Source organism: Ranitomeya imitator, unplaced genomic scaffold (genome assembly GCF_032444005.1).
Source record: "Ranitomeya imitator isolate aRanImi1 unplaced genomic scaffold, aRanImi1.pri SCAFFOLD_519, whole genome shotgun sequence".
NCBI lineage: Eukaryota > Metazoa > Chordata > Amphibia > Anura > Dendrobatidae > Ranitomeya > Ranitomeya imitator.
Window position 1 is genome coordinate 8,290 of NW_027193991.1, and position 12,982 is coordinate 21,271.

The 12,982-nt window shown below is 47.9% G+C and overlaps 1 protein-coding gene across 1 annotated transcript in view; it reads right to left on the reverse strand.

Annotated features, from left to right (window-relative positions):
• Nucleotides 1–694: 694 nt before the first annotated feature.
• LOC138654496 (gastrula zinc finger protein XlCGF66.1-like) overlaps nucleotides 695–12,982 on the reverse strand; it is a gene marked incomplete at its 3' end in the record, with an annotated part of 57,386 nt that continues 45,098 nt past the window's right edge. Inside the window, exons 2-4 of the mRNA XM_069743456.1 lie at nucleotides 6,884–7,033; nucleotides 900–1,076; nucleotides 695–818 (exon numbers count right to left, since the gene is read on the reverse strand). Coding sequence (XP_069599557.1) covers nucleotides 695–818; nucleotides 900–1,076; nucleotides 6,884–6,961 — 379 coding nt within the window. The remainder of the gene's footprint in view (nucleotides 819–899; nucleotides 1,077–6,883; nucleotides 7,034–12,982) is intronic.

A 12,982-nucleotide genomic window follows, 5' to 3' on the forward strand; every position in this document is an offset into this window, starting at 1 on the left:
TTACACCGCTGATCGCCCCTCACATTAGGGGTCTCCTCTTCACACCGCTGATCGTCCCTCATATTAGGGGTCTCCTCTTCACACCGCTGATCGCCCCTCATATTAGGGGTCTCCTCTTTACACCGCTGATCGTCCCTCATATTAGGGGTCTCCTCTTTACACCGCTGATCGCCCTTCACATTAGGGGTCTCCTCTTTACACCGCTGATCGCCCTTCACATTAGGGGTCTCCTCTTTACACCGCTGATCGCCCCTCATATTAGGGGTCTCCTCTTTACACCGCTGATCGCCCCTCACATTAGGGGTCTCCTCTTTACACCGCTGATCGCCCCTCACATTAGGGGTCTCCTCTTCACACCGCTGATCGCCCCTCATATTAGGGGTCTCCTCTTTACACCGCTGATCGCCCCTCACATTAGGGGTCTCCTCTTCACACCGCTGATTGCCCCTCATATTAGGGGTCTCCTCTTTACACCGCTGATTGCCCCACACATTTCTCTTTGGACCATTAATATTGTTCAGATCTTTTTCCGGATCCAAAATCTGCAAAACAAATATTGTAAAAGTCCCCGATGATCGGAGAAGTCCCTGGGGTTGTCCTTTTACTGGAGAGAACTGAGGAGACACAGACGGGACTGACATCGTTATTACATACAGAGAATTATAGGCCGTGTGTATTTAGTCCTGACTATTACCTGGTGATGTGCGGGGCCGGTGCTCCTCCATCATCACCTCCTGGTACCGATCCTTGGGTCCTTCTAGATACTCCCATTCCTCCATGGAGAAATAGACGGTGACGTCCTGACACCTTATAGGAACCTGACACACAATGATACCGTCATCACCCAGAATCCTCCAGTGCTGTCCTGTATAATGTCCCAGCATTCCCAGCAGCGTCACCTCTCCAGTCAGCAGCTCAATCATCTTGTTGGCGAGTTCTAGGATCTTCTGGTCATTGATCTCCTCATGTATCTGGGAGTGAGGTGGAGGCTCCAGGATTGGGCTCAGGGTTCCTCCCCGTCCTTCAGACACAGGGGCCTGACAGCGATCACTAGAGATCTTCACTACTATGTAATCCTGAGTGTGGAGACATTAATAATATCACTACAGACATCTCCAGAGTCCATCACCTCTCCGGTCATATCCCCTGTTATTCCCATAGATAATGAGGTCATGTGATGACATCAGAGCCTCTCTCCTCTCCGGTCATATCCTGTTATTCCCATAGATAATGAGATCATGTGATGACATCAGAACCTCTCACCTCTCCGGTCACATCCCCTGTTATTCCCATAGATAATGAGGTCATGTGATGACATCAGAGCCTCTCACCTCTCCAGTCATATCCCCTGTTATTCCCATAAATAATGAGGTCATGTGATGACATCAGAGCCTCTCTCCTCTCCGGTCATATCCTGTTATTCCCATAGATAATGAGGTCATGTGATGACATCAGAACCTCTCACCTCTCCGGTCATATCCCCTGTTATTCCCGTAGATAATGAGGTCATGTGATAGACTCAGTCTGCTGAAAATCATCTTTTAACTTCCATCTTTTAAATTACATCTTTTTAATTATGATTCTGAATTAGACTGAATTCTAGAATGCATTTGGCTACTCATCACTACTACAATATTATCATCATCTGCACCATCTAATCGAGCTGTTCTCCTCTTCCCACAGGTATGCACTGACTTTACCCAGCTCTCCCTGGCTCCAGAATATCTCTGTATACTGCATTGATTTTCCATGGTATGCACTGACTTTACCCAGCTCTCCCTGGCTCCAGAATATCTCTGTATACTGCATTGATTTTCCATGGTATGCACTGACTTTACCCAGCTCTCCCTGGCTCCAGAATATCTCTGTATACTGCATTGATTTTCCATGGTATGCACTGACTTTACCCAGCTCTCCCTGGCTCCAGAATATCTCTGTATACTGCATTGATTTTCCATGGTATGCACTGACTTTACCCAGCTCTCCCTGGCTCCAGAATATCTCTGTATACTGCATTGATTTTCCATGGTATGCACTGACTTTACCCAGCTCTCCCTGGCTTCTGAATGTCTCTGTATATTGCACTGACTTTTCTATGCTTCCCCTGGACCTGAGTGTCTTGGTGCAGCACATATAATCCTTTTAGTATGCTTTCTTACCTATGAGCTTGTTTCCATGACCTGTTTTCATGTATCCCATTGTGTGATCCTGGCATCTCTTTGAGTGGTCAGTCTTACCCCTCCCTCACTTTATGACCTTTGCTTAACTCTCTACATCTGGTCTCCCATACCCAGCCACCCCCTCATTCACACCTGATTGCCCTTAACTGGGGATATATTCACATGCAGGAGTCTGCTATAGACTCAGTCTGCTGCAAATCATCTTTTAAATTACATCTTTTTAATTATGATTCTGAATTAGACTGAATTGGACTGGAATTGACTGGAAGGTAACAGAACACCAACCACTACAATGTTTCGGTTTCTTTTCTCTTTCACCCCCATACTACTTTCCTTCTTACAATCTCCTGCAATCCCTCCTCCTAGTAAGGAACTAGTCATTTCTTCCTCCATACTCCCCAGCCATCTCACCTTCCCCTCAGAACTGTTCCTCCACATACAATCCTTTTTATCCAGACACACACGGCCAATCATGTCCTATCCTGCTCCCACCTTCTAATGATCTGTCTGTTACTCCTCATTGCTGGTGACATATCCCGGCCCTCCCCAATTCATCCCCACACTCGTTTCTAACCCCCTGCCACGATCCTCCGCACGTTTTCCCAACCACGACAACCTCATACCCATTCATCCAGCCCCCACTCCCCCGCTCCCCCTACTTGGAGCACTATGGAACGCACGCTCCATCTGCAACAAACTGCCATTTATCCATGACCTCTTCATCACCAACAAACTCTCCTTCCTCGGCCTCACTGAAACCTGGCTCACCCCCTCTGACTCGGCCTCTCCAGCTGCGCTCTCCTATGGCGGATTCCACCTCTCTCACACCCCTCGCCCCAGCAACAAACGCGGTGGAGGAGTTGGCTTGCTCCTGTCCGACACCTGCTCCTTTACTCCAATCCCGCTACCACCCTCCGCTACTCTTCCCTCGTTTGAGGTGCACTCTGTCCGCATCTATTCCCCCTCCAACCTCCAGCTGGCTGTCATCTACCGCCCCCCAGAACTAGCCATCTCCACCTTTCTCGACCACTTCACCACCTGGCTACTTCATTTCCTCTCTGTTGACATCCCCACTATCATCATGGGTGATTTCAATGTCCCCATTGACACTTTCACCTCAGCTACCTCTAAACTTTTATCACTGACTGCCTCCTTTGGCCTCACTCAATGGTCCTCTGAGGCCACTCACAAAGATGGCCACACGCTGGACCTCATCTTCACCCGCCTCTGCTCCCTTACTAACCTCACTAACACACCCCTCCCCCTGTCTGACCACAACCTACTGACATTCTCGTCCCTCTCCTCTCCTAGTGTGCAACCCCCACTCCACAAACTCACTCACCCTCGCAGAAATCTCAAACATCTCAACTTACAATCACTCTCTGAGTCCCTTCTCCCTCTCACAGACATAGCCTCCCTTCATGACACAGATGCTGCTGCCACTTTTTATAACACCACAATAACAACAACACTCGATTCGGCCACCCCACTCATGCATAGTAAAACTCGTACAATTAACAGGCAGCCCTGGCTGACCAGCCTGACCAAAGAATTGAGACGGGCTTCCAGGATTGCTGAGCGGAGATGGAAGCGATCCCACTCTGCCGACCACTTCACTGCATACAAGCAGTCCCTCGCCAGCTTCAAGTCTGCGCTCACTGCCGCAAAACAAACTTACTTCTCATCCCTCATATCCTCCCTGTCCCACAACCCTAAACAGCTTTTCAACACTTTCAATTCTCTACTCCGTCCCCCCGCACCTCCTCCCTCCCCCCTCATTTCTGCTGATGACTTCGCCTCTTTCTTTAAACAGAAGATCGACACGATCAGAGAAAGCTTTGGCCCACAGCTCCCACTGCCCCTCTTAGCTGCTCAACCCTGCTCCTCCAAAACCAGCTTCTCCACCATGACAGAAGATCAGCTCTCCACCCTCCTGTCAAGATCACACCTCACCACCTGCACGCTTGACCCGCTCCCATCCCACCTCATCCCTAACCTTTCCACGGTCTTCATCCCAACCCTAACACACCTCTTCAACCTCTCACTCACAACAGGTGTCTTTCCCTCATCCTTCAAGCATGCCAAGATCACACCCATCCTCAAAAAGCCCTCCCTCGACCCATCCTCTGTGTCTAGCTATCGCCCAATATCTCTTCTCCCTTATGCCTCCAAATTGCTGGAGCAACACGTCCATCTTGAACTGTCCTCCCACTTCTCCTCCTGCTCCCTCTTTGATCGGTTACAATCAGGCTTCCGTTCCCATCACTCAACTGAAACTGCCCTAACTAAAGTCACCAATGACCTACTAACTGCCAGGAGCAAGCGACACTACTCTGTCCTCCTTCTCCTGGACTTGTCTTCTGCCTTTGACACTGTAGACCACTCCCTTTTGCTACAAATCCTCTCATCCCTTGGCATCACAGACTTGGCCCTTTCCTGGATCTCGTCATATCTGACAGACCGAACATTCAGTGTCTCCCTCCCCCACACCACCTCCTCACTTCGCCCCTTGTCAGTCGGTGTTCCTCAAGGCTCTGTTCTAGGACCCCTACTCTTCTCCATCTACACTTTCGGCCTGGGACAGCTCATAGAATCCCACGGTATGCAGTACCATCTCTACGCTGACGACACGCAGATCTACCTCTCCGGACATGACCTCTCCTCCTTGCTTACCAAAATCCCGCACTGTCTGTCTGCCATTTCAGCCTTCTTTTCTGCTCGCTTTCTACAACTGAATATGGACAAAACAGAATTCATCATCTTTCCCCCATCTCACTCTACCCCTCCACCAGACCTATCCATCAATGTCAATGGCTGCTCACTATCCCCAGTCCCACACGCCCGGTGCCTCGGGGTGATCCTCGACTCTGCCCTCTCTTTCAAGCCACATATCCAAGCCCTTGCCTCCTCCTGTCGTCTCAAACTCAAAAATATTTCCCGGATCCGTGCTTTCCTTGACCGCAACACTGCAAAAACGCTAGTGCATGCCCTTATCATCTCCCGCCTCGACTACTGCAACCTCCTACTCTCTGGACTCCCCTCTAGCACTCTGGCACCACTCCAATCCATCCTACACTCTGCTGCCCGACTAATCCACCTGTCCCCCCGCTATTCCCCAGCCTCTCCCCTGTGTCAAGCCCTTCACTGGCTTCCTATCGCCCAGAGACTCCAGTTCAAAACCCTCACACTGACATACAAAGCCATCCACAACCTGTCTCCTCCATACATCTGTGACATGGTCTCCCGGTACCTACCTACACGCGACCTCCGATCCTCCCAAGACCTCCTTCTCTACTCCCCTCTCATCTCTTCTTCCCATAACCGCATCCAAGACTTCTCCCGTGCTTCCCCCATACTCTGGAACTCTCTACCCCAACACATCAGACTTGCGCCTACCATAGAAACCTTCAAAAAGAACCTGAAGACTCATCTCTTCCGACAAGCCTACAGCCTGCAGTGATCCTCAACCTACTGAACAGCCGCACAGCCAGCTCTTCCCTCTCCTAGTGTATCCTCACCCACCCCCTGCAGACTGTGAGCCCTCGCGGGCAGGGTCCTCCCTCCTTATGTACTCGTGTGCCTTGTTATCTGCTCATGTTTAATGTATTTGTCTATATTTGCCCCGTATTCACATGTAAAGCGCCATGGAATAAATGGCGCTATAAAAATGTATAATAATAATAATAATGTGATGACATCAGAGCCTCTCACCTCTCCGGTCATATCCCGTTATTCCCATAGATAATGAGGTCATGTGATGACATCAGAACCTCTCTCCTCTCCGGTCATATCCTGTTATTCCCATAGATAATGAGGTCATGTGATGACATCAGAACCTTTCACCTCTCCGGTCATATCCCCTGTTATTCCCGTAGATAATGAGCTCATGTGATGATATCAGAGCCTCTCACCTCTCCGGTCATATCCCGTTATTCCCATAGATAATGAGGTCATGTGATGACATCAGAGCCTCTCACCTCTCCGGTCATATCCCGTTATTCCCGTAGATAATGAGCTCATGTGATGATATCAGAGCCTCTCACCTCTCCGGTCATATCCCGTTATTCCCGTAGATAATGAGCTCATGTGATGATATCAGAGCCTCTCACCTCTCCGGTCATATCCCGTTATTCCCATAGATAATGAGGTCATGTGATGACATCAGAGCCTCTCACCTCTCCGGTCATATCCCGTTATTCCCATAGATAATGAGGTCATGTGATGACATCAGAACCTCTCACCTCTCCGGTCATATCCCGTTATTCCCATAGATAATGAGGTCATGTGATGACATCAGAGCCTCTCACCTCTCCGGTCATATCCCGTTATTCCCATAGATAATGAGGTCATGTGATGACATCAGAGCCTCTCATCTCTCCGGTCATATCCCGTTATTCCCATAGATAATGAGGTCATGTGATGACATCAGAACCTCTCACCTCTCCGGTCATATCCCGTTATTCCCATAGATAATGAGGTCATGTGATGACATCAGAGCCTCTCACCTCTCCGGTCATATCCCGTTATTCCCATAGATAATGAGGTCATGTGATGACATCAGAGCCTCTCTCCTCTCCGGTCATATCCTGTTATTCCCATAGATAATGAGGTCATGCGATGACATCAGAACCTCTCACCTCTCCGGTCATATCCTGTTATTCCCATAGATAATGAGGTCATGTGATGACACCAGAGCCTCTCACCTCTCCAGTAAGATGGAAGATTATCTCCAGGGTGAGGTTTATTATCCTCTCCTCCATCTTCTTCTTCTCTCTATCCATCCTTGGTGGGTGAACCAGTAAAATTATTTGACATTAAAAGAACTAACGGACAGGATTATTCAGTGCAAGACCCTGAGTAGAAAAAAAGATGAACCAATATAAAAACATACCGAAAATCTTATGGAAAAATTACAATTACTGGAGATAATCCGATGCTGAAGTTGGTTTCTTATTTGGCAATTTCTTTTCTTTCTTTACCCCTTCATGACCCAGCCTATTTTGACCTTAATGACCTGGCCGTCTTTTATAATTCTGACCACTGTCCCTTTATGAGGTAATAACTCAGGAACGCTTCAACGAATCCTAGCAGTTCTGAGATTGTTTTTTGTGACATATTGGGCTTCATGTTAGTGGTAAATTTAGGTCGATAATTTTTGCGTTTATTCGTGAAAAAAATGGAAATTTGGCTACAATTTTGAAAATTTTGCAATTTTCAAATTTTGAATTTTTATTCTGTTAAACGAGAGAGTTATGTGACACAAAATAGTTAATAAATAACATTACCCACATGTCTACTTTACATCAGCACAATTTTGGAACCAAATTTTTTTTTTGCTTGGAAGTTATAAGGGTTAAAATTTGACCAGCGATTTCTCATTTTTACAGCAAAATTTACAAAACCATCAGTTTGAGGGGTCTATATGGCTGAAAATACCCAAAAGTGACACCATTCTAAAAACTGCACCCCTCAAGGTGCTCAAAACCACATTCAAGAAGTTTATTAACCCTTCAGGTGCTTCACAGCAGCAGAAGCAACATGGAAGGAAAAAATGAACATTTAACTTTTTAGTCACAAAAATTATGTTTTAGCAACAATTTTTTTATTTTCCCAAGGGTAAAAAGAGAAACTGGACACCAAAAGTTATTGTACAATTTTTCCTGATTACACCGATGCCCCATATGTGGGGGGGAACCACTGTTTGGGCGCACGACAGGGCTCGGAAGGGAAGGAGCGCCATTTGACTTTTTCAATGAAAAATTGGCTCCAATCTTTAGCGGACACCATGTCGCGTTTGGAGAGCCCCTGTGTGCCTAAACATTAAAGCTCCCCCAAATTTGACCCCATTTTGGAAACTAGACCCCCCAAGGAGCTTATCTAGATGGATAGTGAGCACGTTGATCCCCCAGGTGCTTCACAAATTGATCCATAAAAATGAAAAAGTACTTTTTTTTCACGAAAAAATTCTTTTAGCCTCAATTTTTTTCATTTTCACATGGGTAACAGGATAAAATGGATCCTAAAATGTGTTGGGCAATTTCTCCTGAGTACACTGATACCTCACATGTAGGGGTAACCACTGTTTGGGCACACGGCAGGGCTCGGAAGGGAAGGAGCGCCATTTGACTTTTTGAATGAAAAATTAGCTCCAATCGTTAGCTGACACCATGTTGCGTTTGGAGAGCCCCTGTTTGCCTAAACATTGGAGCTTCCCCACATGTAACCCCATTTTGGAAACTAGACCTCCCAAGGAACTAATCTAGATGTGCGGTGACCACTTTAAACCCTCAAGTGCTTCACAGAAGTTTATAACGCAGAGCCGTGAAAATAAAAAATCATTTTTCTTTCCTCAAAAATTATTTTGTAGCCCACAATTTTTATTTTCACAAGAGTAACAAGAGAAATTGGACCCCAAAAGTTGTTGTCCAGTTTGTCCTGAGTACGCTGATACCCCATATGTGGGGGTAAACCACTGTTTGGGCACACGTTGGGGCTCAGAAGGGAAGTAGTGACTTTTGAAATGCAGACTTTGATGGAATGGTCTGCGGTCGACACGTTGCGTTTGCAGAGCCCCTGATGTGCCTAAACAGTAGAACCCCCCCACAAATGACCCCACTTTGGAAACTAGACTCCCCAAGGAACTTATCTAGATATGTGGTGAGCACTTTGAACCCCCAAGTGCTTCACAGAAGTTTACAACACAGAGCCGTGAAAATAAAAAATCATGTTTCTTTCCTCAAAAATGATGTTTTAGCAAGCAATTTTTTATTTTCACAAGGGTAACAGGAGAAATTGGACCCCAATAGTTGTTGCCGAGTTTGTCCTGAGTACGGTGATACCCCATATGTGGGGGTAAACCACTGTTTGGGCACACGTCGGGGCTCGGAAGGGAAGTAGTGACTTTTGAAATGCAGACTTTGATGGAATGGTTTGTGGGCGTCATGTTGCGTTTGCAGAGCCCCTGATGTGCCTAAACAGTAGAAACCCCCCACAAGTGACCCTACTTTGGAAACTAGACCCCCCAAGGAACTTATCTAGATATGTGGTGAGCACTTTGAACCCCCAAGTGCTTCACAGACGTTTACAGCGCAGAGCCGTGAAAATAAAAAATCATGTTTCTTTCTCAAAAATGATGTTTTAGCAAGCATTTTTTTATTTTCACAAGGGTAACAGGAGAAATTGGACCCCAATAGTTGTTGGCGAGTATGTCCTGAGTACACTGATACCCCATATGTGGGGGTAAACCACTGTTTGGGCACACGTCTGGGCTCGGAAGGGAAGTAGTGACTTTTGAAATGCAGCCTTGATGTAATGGTCTGCGGGCGTCACGTTGCGTTTGCAGAGCCCCTGATGTGCCTAAACAGTAGAAACCCCCCACAAGTGACCCTACTTTGGAAACTAGACCCCAAGGATCTTATCTAGATATGTGGTGAGCACTTTGAACCCCCAAGTGCTTCACAGAAGTTTACAACGCAGAGCCGTGAAAATAAAAAATCATTTTTCTTTCCTCAAAAATTGTTTTAGCAAGCAATTTTTTATTTTCATAAGGGTAACAGGAGCAATTGGACCCCAATAATTGTTGCCCAGTTTTTTCTGAGTATGCTGGTACCCCATGTGTGGGGGTAAACCACTGTTTGGGCGCACGTCGGGGCTCGGAAGGGAGGGAAAACCATTTGACTTTTTGAATGCAAGATTGACTGGAATCAATGGTGGCGCCATGTTGCGTTTGGAGACCCCTGATGTGCCTAAACAGTGGAAACCCCTCAATTCTAACACTAACCCCAACACACCCCTAACCCTAATCCCAACTGTAGCCATAACCCTAATCACAACCCTAACCCCAACACACCCCTAACCACAACCCTAACCCCAACACACCCCTAACCCTAATCCCAACCCTAATCCTAACCCTAATCCCAACCCTAACCACAACACACCTCTAACCCTAATCCCAACCCTAATCCTAACCCTAATCCCAACCCTAACCACAACACACCCCTAACCACAACCCTAACCACAGCCTAATCTTAACCCTATTTCCAACCTTAGCCCTAATTCCAACCCTAACCCTAAGGCTATGTGCCCACGTAGCGGATTCGTGTGAGATTTTTTTTTGAAAAAATTTTTTTTTTTTTTTAAATCCGCAGGTAAAAGGCACTTTACCTGCGGATTTACCGCTGATTTCCAGTGTTTTTTGTGTGGATTTCACCTGTGGATTCCTATTGAGGAACAGGTGTAAAACGCTGCGGAATCCACACAAAGAATTGACATGCTGCGGAAAATACAACACAGCGTTCCCGCGCGGGTACTTTCCGCACCATGGGCACAGCGGATTTGGTTTTCCATAGGTTTACATGGTACTGTAAACCTGATGGAAAACTGCTACGAATCCGCAGCGGCCAATCCGCTGCGGATCTGCAGCCAAATCTGCACCGTGTGCACATAGCCTAATTCTAACCCTAATTCTAGCCGTAACCCTAAGGCCAGGTTCACACTGCGCTAGCAGCAGCCCGTTCAGCACATACACTAACGGGCTGCTAGCGCAAGTGCCAATGTTTGCATTGCGCTAGCGCAGATAGAGCATCTGCTAGCTCTATCTGCACTAGCAGACACGGACCCGGAAACGCTGCAGCCCGCGTTTCCGGGTCCGTCACTCAATGACGCTAGTGATGCATCCGACATTGCTGTCTATGGCGGCCGTAACGGACCGTGGCATAAACACGGTGTAACGTAGTCCATCTAATGGACTGCTTAGACGCAGTGTGAACCAACCCTAACCCTAACCCTAGTGGGGCAAAGGAAAAAAAAAAATGTTTTCTTTATTTTATTATTGTCCCTATCCATGGGGGGTGATAAAGGGGGGTTTATTTATTATTTTTTTTACACAGTGATCAAAATGTACCTGTAACGAATCTGCCGGCAGATTCGGCGGGCGCATTTGGAAGATGGCGGCGCCCATCGAACACACGGACGGACACCGGGAGGGGCCCAGGTCGGTAAGTATGAGGGGGGGGGGAGGGGGTGATCGGACAGCGGGAGGGGAGCGGACAGCGGGGGGGTGGGGGCGGACAGGAGATCGGAGGGGAGCGGGGGGACAGTAGATGACAGGACGGAGGACCGGAGGGGAGGAGATCGGTGGCGGTGGGGGGGTCAGATCACGATCTCCAGCCATGGGTGGATTGTAATATTTCACCAATTTTCATTGGTGAAATATTACTATCGCTCTGATTGAAAGTGAAAGGTCACTTTCAACAGCCAATCAGAGCAACCGTAGCCACGGGGGGGGGGAGGGGGGGGAGGGGGGGGGGTTGAAGCCCCCTTGGGCTAAAGTACAACTCCCCGTGTCCCTGCAGGCCAGGTGAAATTACAGTTAACCCTTTCACTCGGCCTGCAGGAGCCCAATCCTGCCATGACGCATATGCTGCGTCACAGGTCGGAATGGCACAGGTTTTCATGATGCATACGGTGCGTCAAAGGTCGGGAAGGGGTTAATGAAAAAAATAACAATAATAAAATACAATGCAGTTAGGTGCCCTGATGTGAATACGCATAAAACAGCTACAAAAGTTATAAAACTGTAACAAAAACGGGCACTGAAGGGGCGTTATTGAAAGGTTTAAATGACTTTGGGCCACTGAGCTCACACTATAGTGATGGCCCGCATCATATTCTGGGGTCTGGGCATGAGCCCATTTGGGCCAAACTGGAGTCACACCTGAATTTGATGCTGGACCTCATGGACCACTATATGAATTGCTCCTGGAGTAAAATCTTTGTTGGTCGTCCATTACTGTTGTTGGTCCTCCATTTGTACAGAAGAAAACAGGGATGGAGGGCACCATCGTATTATCAAAAGACTGGGATCCACCTGGAGTATGTCAAACCAGAGTAATGAAAAGGAAGAAAAGATACATACACAACACCAGGGATCACCAAAAAATAATAAATCCTAGATAAATAATATAACAAATGGGGGGCGTGTCCTAGCTGGCCATGTGAGTGGAAGCAGGGAAGAGTGCTCCTGCTGCCAGAAGGACAAAAATCCTGCTTTAACCCCGATTTTCGGGTAAACTCACCTAAATCCGGCTGGCTGAAGGTCCGGAGAGTGCAGCGGTGCGGAGCGGCGGGTCCGGAGTCGGCAGCGATGACCAGGAGGCGGCAGAAAGACGCTGGCACCAGCGATGCAGGAGCCGGCCAAGATGGTGCCAATGCTAGGGAGGACGCCGAGAAGGAGAACGCCGCATGTCAGCGGCGCATGGAGGTGGCCGCAAAGCTGCAGCAGTATGCCAGAGTGGAGGCTGCTGAGGAGGCAGAACCAGGAGCTGGAGCTGGAGCTGACCAGGAGGAGGAGGAAGCAAGCAAGGCTGAGCAGCATGAGGTACAGAGGGGGAAGGAGAGAGGCAGCATGGCTGGGGCTAGTGGGGGACCTGAAGCCATATCACAGGGAGAGGAGCCGACCCTTAGGGATGTAATCACCCTGATCTCTTCATGTCAGCAATCCCTGAACTCCTTGGCCCAGCAGATGCAGGAAGTTAAAGGGGACACGGCACAGATTAATGCGGCTCTGCAGAAAATGGACAAACATATAGGAGTGGTGGAGGAGAGGGTGAGCACGGCAGAAGATCACATAGTTAAGCTACAAAAAGCTGAAAAGAAGTTCGCCCAAGCAATAGCCGAGCTCGCTGCTAAAAATGAGGATCTGGAAAATAGATCCAGAAGAAATAATATACGTATAGTGGGGCTGCCTGAAAAGACTGAGGGGAGAAATCCCACTGAGTTTGTGGAGAACTGGCTGCTGGAGA